General features: G+C 38.0%; 3 protein-coding genes across 10 annotated transcripts in view; all 3 read left to right on the forward strand.

Annotated features, from left to right (window-relative positions):
- The window catches only part of mag (myelin associated glycoprotein), a 29,015-nt gene extending 23,675 nt beyond the window's left edge, over positions 1-5,340 (forward strand). For all 7 annotated transcript variants that reach the window (XM_066659611.1, XM_066659602.1, XM_066659647.1 and 4 more), the window contains one exon: positions 2,256-5,340. In XM_066659611.1, coding sequence (XP_066515708.1) covers positions 2,256-2,414 — 159 coding nt within the window. In that variant the 3' untranslated portion in view covers positions 2,415-5,340. The remainder of the gene's footprint in view (positions 1-2,255) is intronic.
- Positions 5,341-8,872: 3,532 nt separating this feature from the next.
- Positions 8,873-16,944, forward strand: LOC136686128 (uncharacterized). 2 transcript variants are annotated; one of them, XM_066659690.1, is made up of 8 exons: positions 8,873-8,993; positions 11,576-11,665; positions 12,053-12,292; positions 13,008-13,217; positions 13,334-13,498; positions 15,185-15,290; positions 15,725-15,800; positions 16,090-16,944. In XM_066659690.1, the coding sequence occupies exons 2-8, from the start codon at positions 11,614-11,616 to the stop codon at positions 16,468-16,470; spliced, it is 1,230 nt and encodes a 409-aa protein (XP_066515787.1). In that variant the 5' UTR covers positions 8,873-8,993; positions 11,576-11,613; the 3' UTR covers positions 16,471-16,944. The 2 variants fall into 2 exon arrangements, with proteins under 2 accessions (XP_066515787.1, XP_066515794.1); XM_066659697.1 differs by having other exon boundaries at positions 8,896-8,993; positions 11,484-11,665.
- A 2,545-nt stretch (positions 16,945-19,489) lies between these two features.
- Positions 19,490-20,656, forward strand: irgq2 (immunity-related GTPase family, q2). Its single transcript, XM_066675720.1, has one exon. It carries the CDS (start codon positions 19,490-19,492, stop codon positions 20,654-20,656), a length of 1,167 nt encoding a protein of 388 aa, XP_066531817.1.

Below are 20,656 nucleotides of genomic sequence, written 5' to 3' on the forward strand. Positions count from 1 at the left end.
CCACCATTTGAGCGCTGTGACAAACCCATGGTGAAGCTTCCCAGGGTGAGCTAAAACAGAAACTTTGACAAAACCCTTAGTGCTAAATAGATTAGTGAGATCTTTCTAGAAACAAAGTAAACACATCCCCAGAAACCCTAAAGGTTTTACTTTTTAAAAATGTCAGATTGAAACAAAATATATGTTGAGAACGAGAAACATAGTTAACAAGTTTAAAATGTTGGCACACCTCTGATGTTCAAAAAATGCAACTGCTTTTAATAATAGAATACAGAGCTTGATATTGTCAATCTCCATGATGCAAATAGTCGCAGATTTCATTGAGATTGTTGCTAAGGTAACTCTGTATGGTTTATTTGTTAATATTAAAATTAGTTGCATTACTGAGTCAAGAAATTTTTAGCATATATGTAGTTTCTGTAGTATATAGTTATATAGTTTCATTCTGTTTCAAGGAATCCTGTAAAGCCAGGAAGTTTATTTAAAAAGTCAAAACTGTTTATCCGACTATCTGATTTGCAGAGTTTCCAATCATATCCAACATATTGGGCTCAAAAAGGTCTGGCTCAATGAACAATGTTACCTTGTAAGAAAGGGCATGATTAATATATACAGCGCTGAAACTTATTAAATGTGTAATTAGAGATATTACTGAATGTGGAGCCTTTGGAACAGCCACAGTTGTCCTCTGCGGCATCACCCGTGGTCATAGGAAAAAAAAAGACCTAAAGAGTCCTGCCAAGTTAAAATGGAGAGCAACAGAGCTCAAGCAAAGACCAGAATAAACATTGGCTTGTATTTTCAGAGATGGCGACAGCTCCGTGATCTGAAACTGGCATCATATATATATATATAATACTGCTTTACATGAAACGGAAATTAATATACTGCCTGATGTCACACCGATTCATTAAACTTAAATGTATGCAAACCAGTCACTCATAATTATTAAAATGACAGCCTTGTTTCTTCACATACTGTCCATTTTATCAGCTCTACTGAACATTGAGGTGCACTTTGAGGTTCTACAATTACACAATGTAGTCCAGCTTTTTGTTTTTTGTTCATTGTTAGCTCCCTTTTACCATGTTGTTCACCAGTCTGGATCCCATCAGAACCAGCAGACAGTAGGCTTTATTCAGTGATGCATCATTTAGTCATCAGTGCTGCAGTGGTGTTGTGTTAGTGTCTGTTGTGCTAGTGCAGGTGGATCAGACAGAGCAGTGCTGCTGGAGTTTTTTAAGCATGGTGCCCAATCCCTGTGCACTCTAGACACACCTACCTCCTTGGTCCACCTTGTAGACAAAAAAAAGTCTGTGACAGCAGCTCATCTGGTGCTGTACAGTTGGTGTTGGTCATCCTCTAGCTCACAATTTATAAATCCTGATCCTGGAGGCACCCAGTCTTGCATATTTTAGTGGTTTCCCTGTTTTAACACTCTTGCTATAACTCTTTTTATTGAACCAGTTAGTAGAATTAGGTGATTTTTAAGAAGGGGAAGCAATAAATATGCAGGACTACGTGCTTCCAGGACCAGGGTTGAGGAACACTACAGTAGTTGTTCATCAGTGAATGATGCCAATAGGAAATTGTTGGCTGGATATTTTTGATGTGTGGACTATGCAATGACACTGATGGATTTAAAAACTCCGGCAGCACTGCTGTGTCTGATCCATTCGTACCAGCACAACACACTCTAACATAAAAACACCATGTGAGTATCATTGCAGCACTGAGAATGATCCATCACCCAAATAATACCTGCTCTGTGGTGATCCTGAGGATTTCCTGACAAGTGCAAAACAGGTTTAAAGTGGACTATCAAAGTATGCAGAGCCATAAATGGACTAGGGTTTGTAATGGTCAAACTTCAAAGTGCACCTGTATGGTTAGTGATAAATTAGACACATAATATAGAAAGAAGGAGGTCATCTTAATGATATAGCTGACAGATGTATATACACTGTCATGGTGGACTTTGTAAGACCAAATATTCTTCAAATGGTAAGTAAATAAACTGCCATTTTGACCTTGAGTTCTTATAACCCTCAATAAATCATTGTTGTTGTTTTTTTTAATGAGCCATTTCTCATCAGAACTCTCTGAATGACATTTTACAACCCAACAAATGAACAGCTCAGAAACTGAGATACATTTGTGAGAAATTAAATTATGCTAATTTTTCCTTTAATGAGGACGGACTGGAGAAATGCCCATTTTCTTTAAATCTGAACTTTCCGGGTGTGTTTTTACAGGGAGACGACAGTGATTACCAGTCTGTTGGCTCGATGGCAGGCCTGGAGAGGCAAGAGCTGAACTATGCTGCCCTGGAGTTTGTACGAGGGCGCCCTCGCGAGGCTGGGTTAGGGAGGGGGGATGATGGCAGTGACTACACAGAGATCAAAGCCAAATGAATCGCAATCCTTCCCTGAAGCCTCGACCCAAAGGGATACAGTGACCACTAGTGCAATGTCACTTCCTCTGCCCATTCCTTTAGTGTATCAGCCTTATCCTCTTCTTTAACCTACTCCATATGATTAAAGACATGACTTCCTTGGCTGGAGCTGTCTGCCGCAAAGTCCTGTTTATTTTGACATTTGGGGTGTCCGAAATGCTGCCCTTTTCACTATATAGTACACTATTTTTGGGTTCCGCCATTTTGTTTGAGTGTCCGAAAACCTAGTGCAGAATTTTCAGTGCTCTCAAACAATCCCACAATCCACCACAAAAATTAGTGTACAACCCATGTACACTAGCAAACACTAGCGGATAGCAGATACCCATAATGCACCTCATTGTTTAATAAAAACCTGCATCAGTAAGTGTGCGAATTTGAACTCAGAATTTGAACTCGAATTTGAACCCTCCTGAACTCAGTTCCCTATAATAGTGCACTGTATAATGAGTAATATGTAGAATCGTGAATAGGGAGCCCTTTCGGACACAGCAATTGTCTTTTTCTCTCCATGACTGCAACTATATCAGATGTTCAGCAGAATGTCATTGTAATGGGTTATTTAAAAAGCTTAAACATAGCTTTCATAACAGGATGTTTATGCATTCTGAATGAGTATTATACTGAAACATCAATGGTGATTGTTGCAGCCAAACGCCCATATTGGTAAAGCTTTTCAGAGTAGGAGTTCTGACCTATTTAAACTATAAAATATATTGAATATAAAGATAATTCAATTATATAAACTATAACGTCTATATTAACTATAAAGTCACTGTACATAAGAGAGAATTCTGACCCTAGGTGAGCATTCGTACTCTGAGAAGTTTTGTAAATACATGTCCAGATATACACTCTTAAAAATAAAGGTATCAGAAAGGATATTTAGAGTTATGCCACAGAAGAACCGTTTGGTTCCTTACAGAAGCCCTCAAGAAATGGCTCCTTAAAGAAACAAAAGCCACAAAGCCAAAAGCCAGATAAATATAAGAACCTTTATTTTAAAGAGTGCTTTTTCTAGTAGTTCTTCAACACTGTGTCCGCAGCAAGCCGAAGCGTCAGGGAACGAGACGTACAGAGTATCTCCATGTTCTAGCACTATCTCAAACTGTGGGTTTGCAGACAGAATGTTTTGGCTAATCCAGTTTTCTCATCCACTTTTGAAGTGTAACAGGTTATGCACTCAGTGCAGTATGCATTCAGCCATTCTCTGACATTGTGCCCTAAAGTGATTGTTTAAGTGTCTCTGGGTTTGCGTGACTCCACTGCAGGTATTAATGGGTAATGACATTGTTTCTCTGGTTTACTGCAGCTGAACAGAAACCAGTTTCTTAAATGTGTGTTTGTTTATGGAATGGATGCCTGAGTTTTTCCATTTCTTTTTTGCTGTTTACCCTTCCACAGTGATGATGTGTAGACTGAGTATATGTTCTTTACTTCATTTATGACCTAATGACACAATATATGCACTTAGAAATGATCGGAAGACCCAGATGGTGTGTGCTCTCAAGGGGCAAATGTGTTTTTATGCTATTTTGGACTATGTGAAACACAGTTTTCAAACGGAAACCTGTCATGGCTTGTAAGGGGTACAAAGACCTTTTCTGATGTGGTAGGTTAGAAAAATTAACACTATGAGTGATGTGGACTGTTCTTGTATGCTCAGTCTTTTGCTGACACGTCTTTATGTGTGGCACTATAATTAAGGCAGGTCAGGAGACATTTATGTCAGGGTTTCATATTACGTTTTCAGTCAACAGTGAAACTGAAACCTTCATTTTCTGTCCATTTCAGTCCCTATCTCCTCCATTTTAGTCACTGATAATTCACACCCATGGAAGAAGGACTCCTTACAGTCATGAATGTGGAATCACTGGGATTTCAGCTGATAACCTGAGCACCTCAACCCCTCGGAAGTCAGTAGTCTGATATTAGGCAGTTTTGCAGATGACTTACAAGATAAGCATGACCTGGCTTTAATTTTAAGGGGTCTCCTATGTCCACAAACCAAACAAACAGTGCTGAAAAATTTCTGAGTGGGTCAGGTCACAAACAAAAAACAAACAAAATATTTAAACCACCCCAGACAGCAGAACGCAATCTAAAAAAGCTCAAGTATATATCTGAAGCAAACAAGATGGTCAAGAGGTTATGAGAACCATAAAATAAATACATATTGCTAGACAAAAACAAAAAGAAGCAACATATAGAAAAGTATCTCTTTACCCAATGGTGCTTTGAATATAATTATGTATTATTTATTGCCTTAGACATCCTCTATTGAGGTTATATCAAAAATATTTAGAGTAAGTAATGTAGATGTACAATGTGTGTACATAAATCTTAAATCTGAACTCATACAAACGTTTTACTAACCATGTAACACAAAACCACTCATCTGATATTAAATATTCAGTAAAGGCACCTTTGGTTGGTAAAGGGATACTATAATATGTAAATATGTTTCTGTTCTTCGCTGAGAATCCTTGAAAAGACGTTAAGATCATATACTTGCTCAGTAATGTTTTTTCAGGATTACCAAAATGAAAATTACAATAAATATGCAATTAGTAACACTGATCGCCGTCATCTGAAAACACAAACACAAATGCTCCACAATGTTCTATTTATTTGTAAACATAAATGTTAAGAAACTGTTTTGTTTGTGCAGTCTAATTTTTACTTTATGTGTTGTAAAAATATACTTTTAAAGCATCTGACCGTGTGACAAAATAATTCAAACAAGAACTCTGCAGTCTTTATAAGAAAATAGCATTGTTCCAAGCTAATCATGTATTTGATGTGTTGCTTGTTTGTCTTTTCGTTAAAAAACCTTTTTCAGCCTCAATGCCATCATCTTTAAAGCAAAGAAATAAAGTAAATGAGAAGGAACAATTGTCTTTTGAATGTTTTTTTTCTGAATAATCATGTACGGGATGTATAGAACACTATTAAACTGTTAGAAATGAACATAAAATACTCTAAAGTGCAAAAGAAAATATATTGAATTGTAAAAGACTGTCACATAGCTTCTCGGTCCTGGAGGTTGTGGGTTCGAGCCCCTCTACGGGTGACAGTCTCTGACGAGTTTAGTGTGTTCTCCTTGTGTCTACGTAGGTTTCCTCTCGTTGTCCAAAAACACACATTGGTAGGTGGATTGACTGCACAAATGAATATGTGAGTGCATGTCACCCTGCAAAGGACTGGCGCCCCCTTCAGTGTGTGTTCCAGCTTTGCGCACAGTGATTCTGGATAGGCTCCGGACCCACCGTGACCCTGAACTGAATAATGAATAAATTAATGAATTATAAAAATCGTTAATATATAAACAGTTAAGGTATTATGGGGAAAAAGGCCTATAGTGTAAATATTAGGGAAACACCAAGAAACACGTGGCGATAATCACTGGGCAGAGCTACACACGAGACACATTTGAGCAGTGGGGCACGAGGGTGAGGCAAGAAGTGTGTGGCTAAAAAAAACAAAAACAACAACCAAAAAGTAGAAACATATGGCCAGGAAATAAAAAGAGGAACTGATGAGAGGGAAGAGCTAAAGGTTAAATAAGGGCAAGAATCACTGAAAGGGAAACACCTACCAAGAGGGAGAGAAGAACAGGCAAGAACATATTACTCCTACAGTCTTAGGAAAAAAAGACCAAACTGTCACTGAGGCAGTCACGCTTCATGTTAAGACACTGTGTCACATTAAGACACATCAAGACCTTCAAGACGTTGTCACATTAAGACCTTCAAGAATGCATGTACATTGCTTGAGCAAACATATGTTGTAAAAATTCATGTTACACTGTGCACAGTAAATTCACCAGTGTTAAATCAACACTATTAGTGTTGATTTAACACTGGTGAATTTGCTGTGTGAAGATTCTCGCAATTTTAAGTTTAAAATTAAGTTTTAATGATTTACACTTGAAAAAGATGGCATGGTGGTGCTACAGGTAGTGTCACTGCCACACAGCTCCTGGGTCCAGGGTCTCATCCTTGCTTCCTGTCACTGAATCTGACGAGTGTGGTTTGTTGTCCCCGTGGTTTTCATCTGGATGTTACAGGTTTCTTACCACATGTCAAAAACACATTGGTAGCTGAATTGGCTGGGCAAACTGTCCACAGGTGTGTGTGTGTGTGTGCCCCATCTAGAGTGTATCCCTGCCTTATGCCCAATGATTCTGTGTAGGCGCTGCAACCTTAATCAGTTACAGAATATGAATGAAAATAATTAAATGTACTTTAGCAATGTTAAGTTTATTATCAAAAAATAATTGTAGCATTCTCAAAAAGTAATCATCTATATGTAGTACTTTCATGGAATTTGTTTTAACACATATAATAACTTTATTTTTTGACCAGTTGGTGCAACTAAAACTACTATTGCCAGTTTCCATTTCCTCTTTTATTATGAGTGTGCAGGTACACTGAACATTCTCCACAAAGATTCAGCTTGGATCATTTTTCAGTTCTGCAATCAAGTTTCTAATATACTTTACAGTCAAAGGTTTGTAGACAGCCAAGTGCTGAATAATTCTTCTGAAATCAAGTGTGTCGATAAAGATTATCCCCCAGTTGCTGCAGTAAAAGTTTTTACTCCTTCAGGAAAGGTTCTTTGAAGTAGATTTTGAAAGATGATTGTGTACACTTGATTGCATTCAGACACACTTACATTTTAGATCACAGCAGCCACCCCGACTCATTCCAGACCCCACTATGAAGCCCCATGCCAATGCTGAGGGGCTTTTTGCTGCCCTATTGCTAACACAGGCCACTGGGCATCATGCCTTAATACCAAATGTGGCTGCACTTTAAACTTCTGGGTCAGCAGTGACTCTACATATAATTAGCAGAAGTCACTTTTGAAGATGTGTGAACCAAACTAATTTTGGTTACTACATAGTGTACATTACAGGAGGTTTAGTGTGCCACAAAGTGTAAATCAAGCACACAACCATTAATGACCAACTAACCTATTATTAGTGAACACCCTGTTTTCATGTCTATTCTGCTGTAATTGCGACTTTCATAATTTAAAAAAACGTTCTGCAACTTTTATTTATGGAGGGATGTTTTATCTGTTGTCTCTTCTTTGGCCCCACAATCATTAGTGTGAAAACTTGAGTCATGAGTCATACTGCTTGTGTTGAGGCTGCTACTTACTGATGCTGTGTGAAGCCCACAAATTTCTCAAATGGTCTCTGAGATGTTAAAAATAAAACATCATAAAACCACAATGTGCTGACAATGATATGCACTTAAAACAAAAGCAATTTAAAACAGCCGAAGGTGGCGCCACCTCTTCAGCACGCACTTAGTATATGAACATCTGTTTTTACAACAGGTGCACCTTAAAGGAGTTGAATTCACTTATTATAAACATCTACAAATGTTTGGACTAAACGAGCTGTGGTCAAGTATGGTATTAAACTATAAAGTTATTTTTTTTCAGGGTATACTCAGTGAAAAAATCATAAACAAGCAAAGAAGACATTAAAAAATCGACTTTATTTGCTGAGCGTTAATACCATGTAGATAAAGGTCAGCAGTAAGGCACATACATAAATACATAAAAATAACTGCCCAGTTCCCACAGAACAAAGTGAATGCTAAAGCCCACAACATCAGAGAAGTATAGTATGTTGTCTTTATGTCTGTTGTATTAAGTGAAAATAATAAAAATTAAAGGGGCGGTGTGGTGGCACAGCAGGTAGTGTCACAGTCATACAGCTCCAGGGTCCTGGAAGTGGTGGGTTCGAGTCTCCAGAACCACCACCACCCTCAACTGGATAAGTGGTTACAGACAATGAATGAATGAATGAATGAACACAGAAATATAGCAACCTTAATAATGGTGCAGAACATTGTTTTTGAGCCATTGTTATTCAGTATATCACCTATACCTATAAGAATGAGACAGGTATATAACTGCCCTTTCAGTTTCTTAGTTGCACCCACATTAAAATCAAAAGCATGTGAGACTGAGTTTGACGTGCCCAATGCAAATCCTAGACATAGGGCAATAAATCCACTTCTGCCTGCACAGCTACAATGTTCACCTAATAAAGTGAACGGTAACTTATTTAGTGAATGCTCAAAAAAGCACTTATGCTTCCCTGATTCTTTGTAGTTTCGAATTTTGTAAACTCCATTTCTGAGCTGTAAAAAAAGAAACATGTCTTTCATGGAAGGAGAAGTTCCACCTTAAGTGTACTACTTACCATTTGTTGCACAGAAATATTAAACACAAATACATATTTTTCAAGAGCTACATTACAAATGTACATGAGAGTAAGATCGATCATGTGAAACACCTGCATTTAAAGTGGGAGGTCAGTCCAGCTTACAAATTAGTGGTTGCACTGTGCAGGATGTTGCATGTAAACGTGTGAAAGGAAACAGCATGAAGTACATTAAAAGTGGAAGTGGGAAGAAGGTTGCGAAAAGTGAACATCCTGTGACAAGACACAAGAACACAAGCTTTCAGCATTGAAAATTTCTGGAGCGAGGACGACGTGAAAGGAAGAAAAACTGTGAGTTTGTGTTGGTTGTTTAATTATCTATGTATCTTAAATGTATCTAAAACTGCCATATGCCAAAATGAAAAGTGTGTTACAGATTATAAATAGTTAATTACAAGCGCTACGGCTTAGTAGTAGAGCTGGCACCTTTTCTTAGTAAATTCATTTAGTTTTCACTTAAATAACATTAAACAGTTAACATATTTAAACAGTTAACAAAAAATATAACATATTTGTGTATTTTTAGTTTATTACATCATTTCAACACAGCAGCTGTCCTTCGCATTGTGTGAAAATTTCACGATGAATTGACAAATTGAAATGTTCCAAAATTACTTGAAATATTATCTTTTATAATATTGACTTCCATTGGACGTTAAGAACGTTTTGTTGAGGATACACATTTTTTTTGGTCAGCGATGATATGGTAATTAAGAGATTTTAAAGCATTTCTATTGGTCATGAAACGTTGATACATGGCAGATTGAATTTTTTTTTTAAACTATGTAGTTTTGTTCCAACAATAACAATGTTCCAATATTGAATATAATGAATTTTTTCCAAGTCCAGCCAATGCCCTTCCATACATACTTCCATAAGCCATCTCCAGATAATTAAGCTATAGTACACGAGAAGATGAAACATCATTTCTGCCAATAGTATTCTAGGAACATGTGTGACTAGAGGAAATTAATCATTATTAATGCAAATAAAATCTAAACCGTGTCCTACCTTACTCAAGCATGAGACAGTGTCCACCAGCCACAGCCTCAAATACACTGACTGTTGGTTATGGTTAAATTCCTTCTTAAACTTGAACTTGAAATGAACAGTTGATATAGCCCTTTTTTCAATAAAAAAGCACAACTTTTAACACAACATTGAATGGAATAAACTTAATTAGTTTTTATTTTAACATCTGTGTGCGCTGGGACAGACCCCACATTTTTTGCGTTTGAGAACAAGTGACACTAACGTGATCCGTGTGCACAAATGTACACAGAAATTAAAAATCTGTTTCGTTCAAGGTTATAAAAGAAAGAGGAGTACAGGAGATAAAGTGTGAATCAGATTGAAAACCTTGTCACTGAATTTTTGTTGCTCTGCTAGCATTTGTCATTGCATTTAAATAAAAGAGCTGCATTTCTCAGTTTTCCTATCCTCCATTATTAAAACAAATTAACCAGTTTCACTCTTTTCTGCGAGTCTTGTTATTCAGGACTGTTTGAGTGTCTACTGTTAATCCTCTGATATTAAGGCTCACTTTGAAATGGTGTTAAGCTGAAAGAGGAACAGACAGCTGTGGTTGTTTGCTGAATGAGCACAGGGCGGAGGGTCTTTTGCAAATGAGGTTGTAGACTATATTTGCAGGTGAAATTTTAAAACATAGTGTGGAAAACTAAACAACACTATCGTATTTACTGTACTTGTACCTGAGTGTGAACACATCAAGTATGACTTCGCCAAACAGACCACTGACCCATTACTGGCTCCATCATAGTTTTAGATGTCTCTCACACTGTCCTTTTTCCATCAGCGGTGTCATATGTTTGCTTTTAGAAGAAGTAGTGGTTAACAGAAATGGGTGGTTTTACCATATCTAACCACTGACCATCTTGCCTTTACACCATGACTAAAAGAAATATAAGCATAATCTTTAGATGGTAAATATTCAAGATTCCACTTTCTATTTTTTAGATAACTGTATTTTAACTATTCACATTTAATTATTAATCCTTTTCAGATGTACTTGTAAAATATTGTACAAAATTCAGAAAAGGGGCGGCACGGTGGTGCAGCAGGTAGTGTCGCAGTCACACAGCTCCAGGGGCCTGGAGGTTGTGGTGTTCGATTCCCGCTCTGGGTGACTGTCTGTGAGCAGTATGGTGTGTTCTCCCTGTGTCTGCATGGGTTTCCTCCGGGTGACTATCTGTGAGGAGTTTGGTGTGTTCTCCCTTTGTCTGCGTGGGTTTCCTCCGGGTGACTGTCTGTGAGGAGTTTGGTGTGTTCTCCCTGTGTCTGCGTGGGTTTCCTCTGGGTGACTGTCTGTGAGGAATTTGGTGTGTTCTTCCTGTGTCTGTGTGGGTTTCCTCTGGGTGACTGTCTGTGAGGAGTGTGGTGTGTTCTCCCTGTGTCTGCATGGGTTTCCTCCGGGTGCTCCAGTTTCATCCCACAGTTCAAAAACACATGTTGGTAGGCGACTCAAAAGTGTAGGTGTGAGTGAATGTGTGTGTGTCTGTGTTGCCCTGTGAAGGACTGGCACCCCCTCCAGGGTGTATTCCCGCCTTGCACCCAATGATTCCAGGTAGGCTCTGGACCCAACGCAACCCTGAACTGGATAAGCGGTTGCAGATAATGAATGAATAAATGAATGAATGATTCAGAAAATTACTGATAATCCATAGGATGACAGTTTACTATAAGTTTGAACTTGCTGGGGTTCTGCTGCAAACTCCCCAAAGCGTAGTAAAAAGAGCACATAAATGTATTTTCTTTTTGCAGATCTACATTCAATCAACCATCATAGAGATGCATCAAATATAAAACTGATTGTGCATGGACCTTTCCTCACTGTTCCACACTGTTATGTGCAGATCAGGCTCTGGTCTGGATTGAAAGGTGATAGATCGAGATGGAGACAAAAATGTTACTCTTCACACTAACGCTAGCTGCAGCAAGCCAAGGTATGTACACTTCTTGAGTGCTTTTATAATGAAGAGTTAAACCAAATGGATTTTAAGGGACAGATGACACTGCCACTGCAAACTGGAATATAGTTTATACACAATGGGTGCTAACAATTCAGATTAAAATGGGACAAATTATTCTCATTTCTGACAGTTAAATTCACACACACTTTATTTTCCTATTTATTTTTCCACAGTCGTTTTTATTTTTTAATTGTTTAGACTATAACATGGAATTGTTTAATAAATTCTCTCAGTCACTAAATAAAATCATTTGTTAAAGTCTTAAGATCATGTGAAAGGCAAACATTTAAATGTTATTCAGTCATGATTTTAGTCACAGTTATTATATCAGCAAAACATTTCTTTGATTTTTATTTTCAGAGATCACTTTGGACAAAGGAACAAACTGCACTGAGAATTGCTCCACTCAAGCACCTGAGAATAAGACAGAAAAAAACAGTCCTACTCCAATTAATAGCAACGCTTCAACGACCGGACCCAGTAGTACCATGACCTCGGATGTGGCCAACGCACCACATGATCCGCATGAAATTAATATCCAGTGTGTGAAAAATGGCAGTGTTGCAACCAGTAACAATACCAAGATCTTCCAAGTAACATGTGAGTCTGACATTTACTTCTGAATGCAAAAAACAGTAGGGATTTTTTAAATGTTTTTTCTTTCATGTGCATGTGAGATTTTTTAAAAAATTGTTCAGGTTCTTTACATTATAACTAGGTTCTTTAAAGGAGCAATCTGTAATATATTTACTATACTCAACCATAAAATATCCAGGGTGTGTGATCATAGATTAAGGAAACAGGATAAGTGCCAAAGCTATGTAATTCTGATATACAAACACAAAGTAAGTAATCACACAGTTCCTTTCCAAAAATACACCCGCAGACTTTTATATATTATTTTAAACATTGTTTGTTGTTTGTAATTATGTGCAACTGTAAATCAAACTACACAAAATATGAAATTAGATTCTGAAGCAATGCTGAAATTCAGCTGTTGTCTCAAGTGAACAACATGTTGATATTTTATTTGTTTCTGTAGTTCAGAGTACTACACTGAATGTGGTTTGTGGTTTGAAAATGTAAGGTGTTTTAGGGCCACAGCATTGAAAAAACAAACAAACAAACAAACAAAACCATTAATATATATATATATATATATATATATATATATATATATATATATATATAGCAGCAGGTATGAATTGTTCAGACAGGTCCTTGCTGATCAATCATGCTGTAATTCACAACACTTTTATGAGCAGAACCAAGACTAAGGTTTTTGGTATTTTTGGTTCTTTTTTTTTTGCATTAGCTTTTCAATTCTTAATAGATCCAAACAACACCTGTGATGTTAAAGTGAATGCAGGAGCAACATTAAATCTGAGCTGCAGCACTGAGACCCAGACATTATTCAACATATCTGGGAGTTTTCTCATCAGAACCAATGAAAGCAAGGAACACACAGGAGTATATGTGTGCACTGTGGGGCATCCTAATAAACCTCCTAGTAACAGTGGGATCGGTGAGTATGATGTCTAATTCACATCTTTAAAAAAAATACTCATGTCAGGGAATATTTGGAAACAGTGCCTCCTTTAATGAGTGTGTGATTGTCCTTTTTGCTCTTCCATTCCACAGATCTACAGAATGATCACATCTCAGAACCAGTCCCTGTAGTTCTGAAGTGTATTTGCAGGCCCAATATCCAGTGCGGTTCTGCTGGAATGAGGTGTGCGAGTGAAATTGAGACTTACAGTGACAAATGCAACACATCTCAAATGGATAAAACCAGTAAAGGTTCAGGTACTATAGAACAACAACAGCAGCCATTTTACACAGACAGACACATGCTATATTCACTGGTCAGCCATATCATCCTTGTATCTACTCTCTTTACTCATTTTATCAGCTCCATTGGCAATACAGTTGCATTCTGTGTTTCTATATTTACAGAGTGTAGTCCATTCGTTGCTCAACAAATATTTTTAGCTTCGTTTTACCCTGTTCTTCACTGGCCAAGACCCCTCAGGACCACCACAGTGCTGATATGATTTGGGTGGTGAATCATTCACAGGGCTGCAGTGACACTGGTGGTGTGTGGTTTTGTGTTAGTGTGTGTTGTGTTGGTAAGAGTGGATGAGACACAGCAGTGCTGCTACAGATGGGATATTGTCCCTGACTTTACATCTACAAGGTGAACCACCGAGGTAGGTGTGTATACCACAGTGTTAAACTTGAGCAGCTCTGTGCCTGATCTATTCGTACCAGCACACACTAACACCATCATCACATCAGTGTCACTACAGCACTGAGAATGAGCCACCACCCAAATCATACCTGCTCTGTGGTGGTATTAACCATTGAAGAACAGGATGAAATGGGGCAAACAATGTGTGCAGCGTAATGGACTACAGTCTGTAACTGTAGAACTACAAGGTGCTACTCTTTGGTCAGTGGAACTGAAAAGCTGGAGAGTCAGTGCAGAAGCAAGGAGATGGTTGTAATGTTATGGCTGATCAATGTATTATGTTAAGCAGAAATCAACACATAAGGTAAAGCACACACTCAAATAAAATATTTGTTATTGTAAGGTCTAAGTTGGGTATTCTTCAAAAAGATACCTGAGGAGTCAAAGTTTTTCCTTTTCCAGTACACATTGAAAACAAGGGAATATATATATATATATATATAACAGGAGCACAGACAAGGAACACCCGGGAAAGGTAATGAGAGGGCAGGAGACAAGGGAGAAGACAAGAACAATACAAAACAGAGCCATGCGCTAAATGAGCACATGACAAGCACAAAGACAGACTGGGAAAAAACCTGAAAATGGCAAAAGCAAACCTTACGTCACACTGGTATTGCACTGGTATTGATTAGACCATGTCTCCCTGTAAATTAAATAGAGTAACTCAGGTTCCCCATGGTGACCAGTGGTGTTTTCAGTTTCATACAAAAAAAAAAGTGAATAGGTGAAAAGGTAAACAGCAGTTGCTTTCATTTTGTCTTGCAACAAAAAAAAACGGAAATGAAAGATCCATATGACTCAACCCAAGAGCCCAGTAGAAGTTACGTGCATTATTGAGCTGGTGAAGTACTTTATTCGACCTGATATCCTTTTTTACAACTTGGACCTATATTTAAACCATGTTTATTATAATCTTACTAAGTACACACTGTGTATATTGGTGCTGCCAAAAAAAAGGTCTTGAAAACTTGTCTCCCCATCTGTTTATATTTCTAAATCATTTGAACACAACAGCAGATCTATACCTCTTCTGAAAATGTACAATGCTTCTCCCAGTAGAAATGCTTCAAAACTAATGTAATGTTTACAATAGAAATTACAAAAGAAACATATGGCCTTCTACGTGTTTTGCTTGGAAAGTGATATGTTCATCCTCTCCAAGAAGGTTTGTAGTGTGAACTGCTAAATGTATAAGTAATATTGAAAATACGTAACAAACACGTGCTCTTTTTTTTAAGATAATTCAATATTGGAGCTAAAGAATATCATCACATTTTTATTGGGAGCAGCCAGTACAGCGTTCATCCTCTGTGCTGTACTGTGCCTTGTGAGCATGTGTAAAAGGTACTGTACAATTTAATTTAATAGTTTAATTTTCTATAATTGGAAACTGTTTGTTCTTGTCAGGTCTGTGTTGACACTTTGTGCTCAGGGGGCAGTAACACTCTGGGAGCAAAAACACTGTTGCATTTTGTAGAGTTTCTACTTCGTTTCTATACTTCAAAAAAAATAAATAAATAAAATTAAATAAATAAATAAATAATTGTGCTTAGTAGAAATCTGAAAGCCATGGAGATGCACTTATTTTAAACAGGAAATCTGTATTTAAGTGTGAAATATCAGCAGACATCTTGATTAACTACACAGACTATTATGAATAACCACAGTTAATCTTTTCATCTTCTGACACATTCTTACTATGAGCATTAAACATAAAGACCTTTTTGTTCTCTGTAGCTCACAGTATTTTTTCACAAAATTTCACTCTTTCTCTGCAGACTTAGAAATCCCAAAGTCAAACACGCAAACAATGCAGGTGTTAATTTGAAGACAGTAAAAATTCAGAACAGCCAAGTAAGACATCATTTATTTATTCTGGTTTTCAAAAAAATCTTTAAATGAAGAGAAATGCAAATAAGCTGTAACTTAAGCTTGTATTTATATTGTGCATTTATCTCTCTCTCTATTAAGACAACACAATACAACACACACCTGTGTGTTGTTACTGACAGTATACAGTAACAGAGCACTAAACAAAACCACCCCCACATTAACCTTCCTAATAATTATACTTCATGAACAATAAAAAAAAAACCCCACCTTACTGAATATGTCCTGCTTTTTGTCTTATAATATGATCCAGGATGACGAAGACCAAAAGACAGCAGATGAACAAACCCCACTTCAAGGACCTCCTGTGACACAAGATACAGACACAGTTGTAGTGTATGGTGAAGTGAATGAAGTGGAGGACACACCAGGCGAAGACGTGGATTCAGGAGAGAACAAGGCCACAGGAGAGGAAGGGAAAACCGAAGTGGATTACGCCTGCATTGATTATTCACTTCTAAAAAACAGAGGAGCTGAGGCCCAAAATTCCAAGGATGAGGAGACAGAATATGCAGAGATCCAGATAAAGAAAGAGGCAGAAGCACAGGGAGACGAGAGCCTGCAGGCCGAGGCCCCAGGGGATGAAACAGCAGCAGAGAACCTGGAGCAACAAGAAGAGCAGGCTGACGTTTAATATTTCCATATAAAGAGAGGACATAGCTTATTTAAGCACAGCCATAAGCAGCTGTTTTTATTTCTATTTATATATATATATATATATATATATATATATATATATACACACATGTATGTATGTATGTATGTGTTTGTTTGGGTGTTAGTCAACATACATTATTACTATTACCTTTCGTTTCTTGTTAAAAGGATGTTAGTGAGAAGCCTGTCTTCAGAAATGCATTTGCACCCAGTCAACTTTGTTGTGAAGTGGTAGGGTAGGACTGGAACAGCCTTTGATAGAAGGACAATGTCTCTGACTCGGGCCATTAATTAAAACCATTTGAAGTTGTATATATATATATATGGAATACTGTTTTTTTTTTTTTTTTTTGCTTTAGTGAAATGCCAATCTACAGCTATTAAAGTAATGCCAAAACCTATGAACATATTTGTTATTATTACTATTAATTTAATAAATTAATTATCATTATATGTGCTTCATTTTTCAAGGAACTGACATTCATTTCCTCCCCTTACTCCTTAAATGTCTGAATCATGTGCTTTAACAACTGAGACTTCTTGCATCCTTATGATATGACAGTTACATTATGATTATGATCATTTGTCTACTTATGATATGATTGTGGTAAAATACCTGCTGGGGTTGCTTTTTACGGAATGCAATTCTCTTTTTAAACATGTGGTGGTGCTATAAAGCTAGAAAGTAATATTTTTGCCAAGCACAGTATCCATTAGTCATATGACAAAAAGCTTGTGGAAACCTGGTCATCCAACAGTTCAGAAAATGAAGACTTTTTGATGTTTTTTCTCACACTGTGCTGCAGTAAATGCTTCTATTATTCTCTACACTACTAACAATAATCGTACACAGGGCAAGCTTTACCCATGGCCCAGCCCACTCTCTTCCTACCTGCAGCCACAACATTCCTGTAATATTTGGCCTTTTAAATCCTATCCTAAAACAATTGGGTTGCTGTGGCCGTTTATAATCAGCAACCAGTTACACTTACCACCGAAGCTTATTCACTGGGCCTAGCCCTTGTGTACCCAACTCCACCACTGTAATGTTAACTCTTCACTGGGGTCAACAGGTAGGCGCATCCCCTCCTCAGTGTTTCGCTGAATCAAGCCTATGACACCTTAAGGCCCAAGAGTAAAGCCTGACGTCTCGGATATTTATGCCTCATCAGCTACCTGCACAATCGCAAACAATAAATCCACACTGACTAAGTCCTGGTGACTAAGGTGACTATGTTCCAAACAACCAGCAAAGCCAGAAACCCCTGCCTTTTGCACAGAAATATTGATAAATCAATTTAAGTCTCACTGCTACCACACCAAAGATACTCTTACCTTCCACATTAAGAAGACTTCTAGGCTGACACTGTTCTATACACACAGCATCCTCCTATTTGGAATAAGGACGATTAGCTTTGGATCCTAAATGCTTGTTCGTTCTCATTCCAAAGGTAATAAAATGATGAAAACTCATTCCCAAATATGTTCTAACATATTTATAGCCCTCTGTACCATGCATTATATTGACCACTGTGACCTTAAAGTCATGAGCAGTTGTTCCAGTGTCCCATTTCATTTCAAGTTGTTCATGGACATTACATAAATTGAACAGTGGTGTCTATAATGTGTGTATGTGAGTATTTCCACAGATGGTTATAAAGGGTGCTTAGATACACTTGGATATATAATGAATATTATAAATGCTTTAACTTCTTTAATTTGCACTTTCACTGCCATGTACTTTTTTTGGGTGGTGATGAAAGCTGATGTGTTTGTGTGTGTGAGTAAGAAGATTAAGCCTGAGATTATGGGATTAGAATGTTCCACACACTCTTGAGCTTCACGGCCCACTGTCAGAACTGTTTTACTTCTGAGACGAAGGGTACGTTTACGTTTATTGTCAGTGTTTTGGAGTATTTCAGGTAAGTTGAATAATATATTCTGAATTAGTATACCTGTAATTATTTATTACTATGTTCTAATTATTTACCATCAAGAAGAGCAAGCAGAAAATCACAGTACTGTGTTTTTTAATTACCACTTTTTTATTAGTATCATTTACATTCATGGTGCTATTAGTGGTTTTTCTGAGAAAAAAAAAATTAAAACTGACCAGGAAAATATTTTCCAGTTCCTAAAACACAGAAGCTTTCATAATTAAATATGAAATATCATTTAGCATTTCACCTGAGTACAATTATTACAGCTTCCATTATTTTGGAAAACTATCCACACCCTAAAAAGTTAGTCACAGGAGTAGGTTAAACTTTCTTTCTTTTTATCACAAATAGAACACTTAATTGCTTGCTGAAGTCTGAGGGACCAGTCCACTGAGACATACAGTACCCATCAGAAGTTTGGACACACCCATTCAGGGAGGGTTTCCTTTGTTTTGGGCCGTTTCCCACTGGTGTTGGTACACCATTAAAACTATGAAGTAACACATATGGAATTATGTAGTAAACAATAAAGTGTTAAACAAAGCAGAATATGTTTTGTACTTTAGACTCTTCACAGTAGCCCCCTGTTGCTTTGATGACAGCTTCACACACTCTCTCCGTTCTCTGTCAGCTTCATGAGGTTGTCACCTGGAACGGTTTTCAGTGAACAGCTGTGGCCTCGTCGAGAGTTAATCTGTAGAACTGCTCCCTTCTTAATGTGTCTGAGACTGTAACTGGGGTTGTACAGAGGTAGGGGCTGGTACACAGTTCTATACAGTGACTAGCTCTACTCCACCAATCACTAATGAGAAGATGTGTCCATGCTTTTGATGGGTACTGTATCTCTATCCACCAATTCACACACTACAAAGAATCTTTCCCGTATTGGAAAATCTAGTTATAATGTGGCTTCTGACATGTGCAAAGACTGAAGGCATAATATCATAATATCATTTTATTATTACTTGTTTAATATCATTTTAAGTCTAAAGCTATTCATTGAGAAATCTAATCTGTAAATATTATATTCTTTCTAGGTCTCAATAAAGTACAGACATGGCTGATGTATTAAAAAGTCTTAACCTACTGGAGAGCCTGAAGGAATCTATTGAGAAGAACAACATATCAGATATAAAGGATGCTGTTGAAGACATGTTGATTAGTCGCATCAACATCGCAGTGGTAGGGGAGAGGGGAGCCGAGAAAGCACAGTTTATTAACTCTCTTAGGGGGCTGGGTGTTGAGGATGAAGGTGCAGCTCTTTGTCCTTCTGCTTCAGCTCAAGAGGAACTGGCTGTATTCCTGAACCCAAAGCATCCAGATTTCCGCCTATGGGACCTGCCTATGATATCTAGCGACCCCTCATTTGACCCTGGGAATTATATCGACCGCTATAAAATCCTACGTTATAATGCTATGATCATAACCTTCACACAAAGCCCCAGTTCAAACCTGGTAGCAGTCTGGAGAGAGGCAAGATCACTGCAGAAAGACACACTTTACTTTGCCTTATTGGCATCTGAGAAAGACACAGAGAAAACACTGGAGGCTAAAAAGAAGGCCAGCCTTGAAGCATTAAAAGCAGAAGGAGTGTCTCAGCCTTGTGTCTCATTCCTTGTCCGTCCTTCTGCATTGGAAAAGCTGGACTTCCCTAAACTCTTGGAAGTGATGAAGGGTGATCTTCCAGAGATCAGGGCTCATGCTCTTCTGCTGGCTCTGCCTACATTTTCCAGTACTGTGGTGGCACAGAAAAGGGAAGCTTTCAAGGCTCTAGGCTGGGCTGCGGCTTCACTCTCTGCTGGGGTTTCTGCTATTCCTGTGCCCTTGGTGGCCTCCATGGTGGATGCCAGTGTTGCTGTGAGGATCCTAACAAAAGCGCAGATCTCTCTTTGCCTGGATGATGAGTCTGTGGAGAGGTTGGCCCGGCAGAGGGGCGTCGAGCCAAACAAACTCAAGGGTCTGAGGACCTGCCTACTGTCTTTTGAGGTCAGCAAGAGTGAAGTGAAAAGGCGGCTTTTAGTGGCTGAGAAGGAGAACAGCACGACTACCACAAAACTAGTGGAGCTAGCCATGCCACACCATGCCAGGTCCGTCAGTCGCTCATTCACTGTCATGCTACAGGCCATTAACTCTGCTATAGATGACATGAGTGCTGATGCTGATAAGATAGTAGCAGTGGCAACAGGGATTTCACAATGTACCACTCTAGCCACAAAAGAGTGA

The sequence above is a fragment of the Hoplias malabaricus genome, chromosome 1 (genome assembly GCF_029633855.1).
Source record: "Hoplias malabaricus isolate fHopMal1 chromosome 1, fHopMal1.hap1, whole genome shotgun sequence".
Taxonomy (NCBI): domain Eukaryota; kingdom Metazoa; phylum Chordata; class Actinopteri; order Characiformes; family Erythrinidae; genus Hoplias; species Hoplias malabaricus.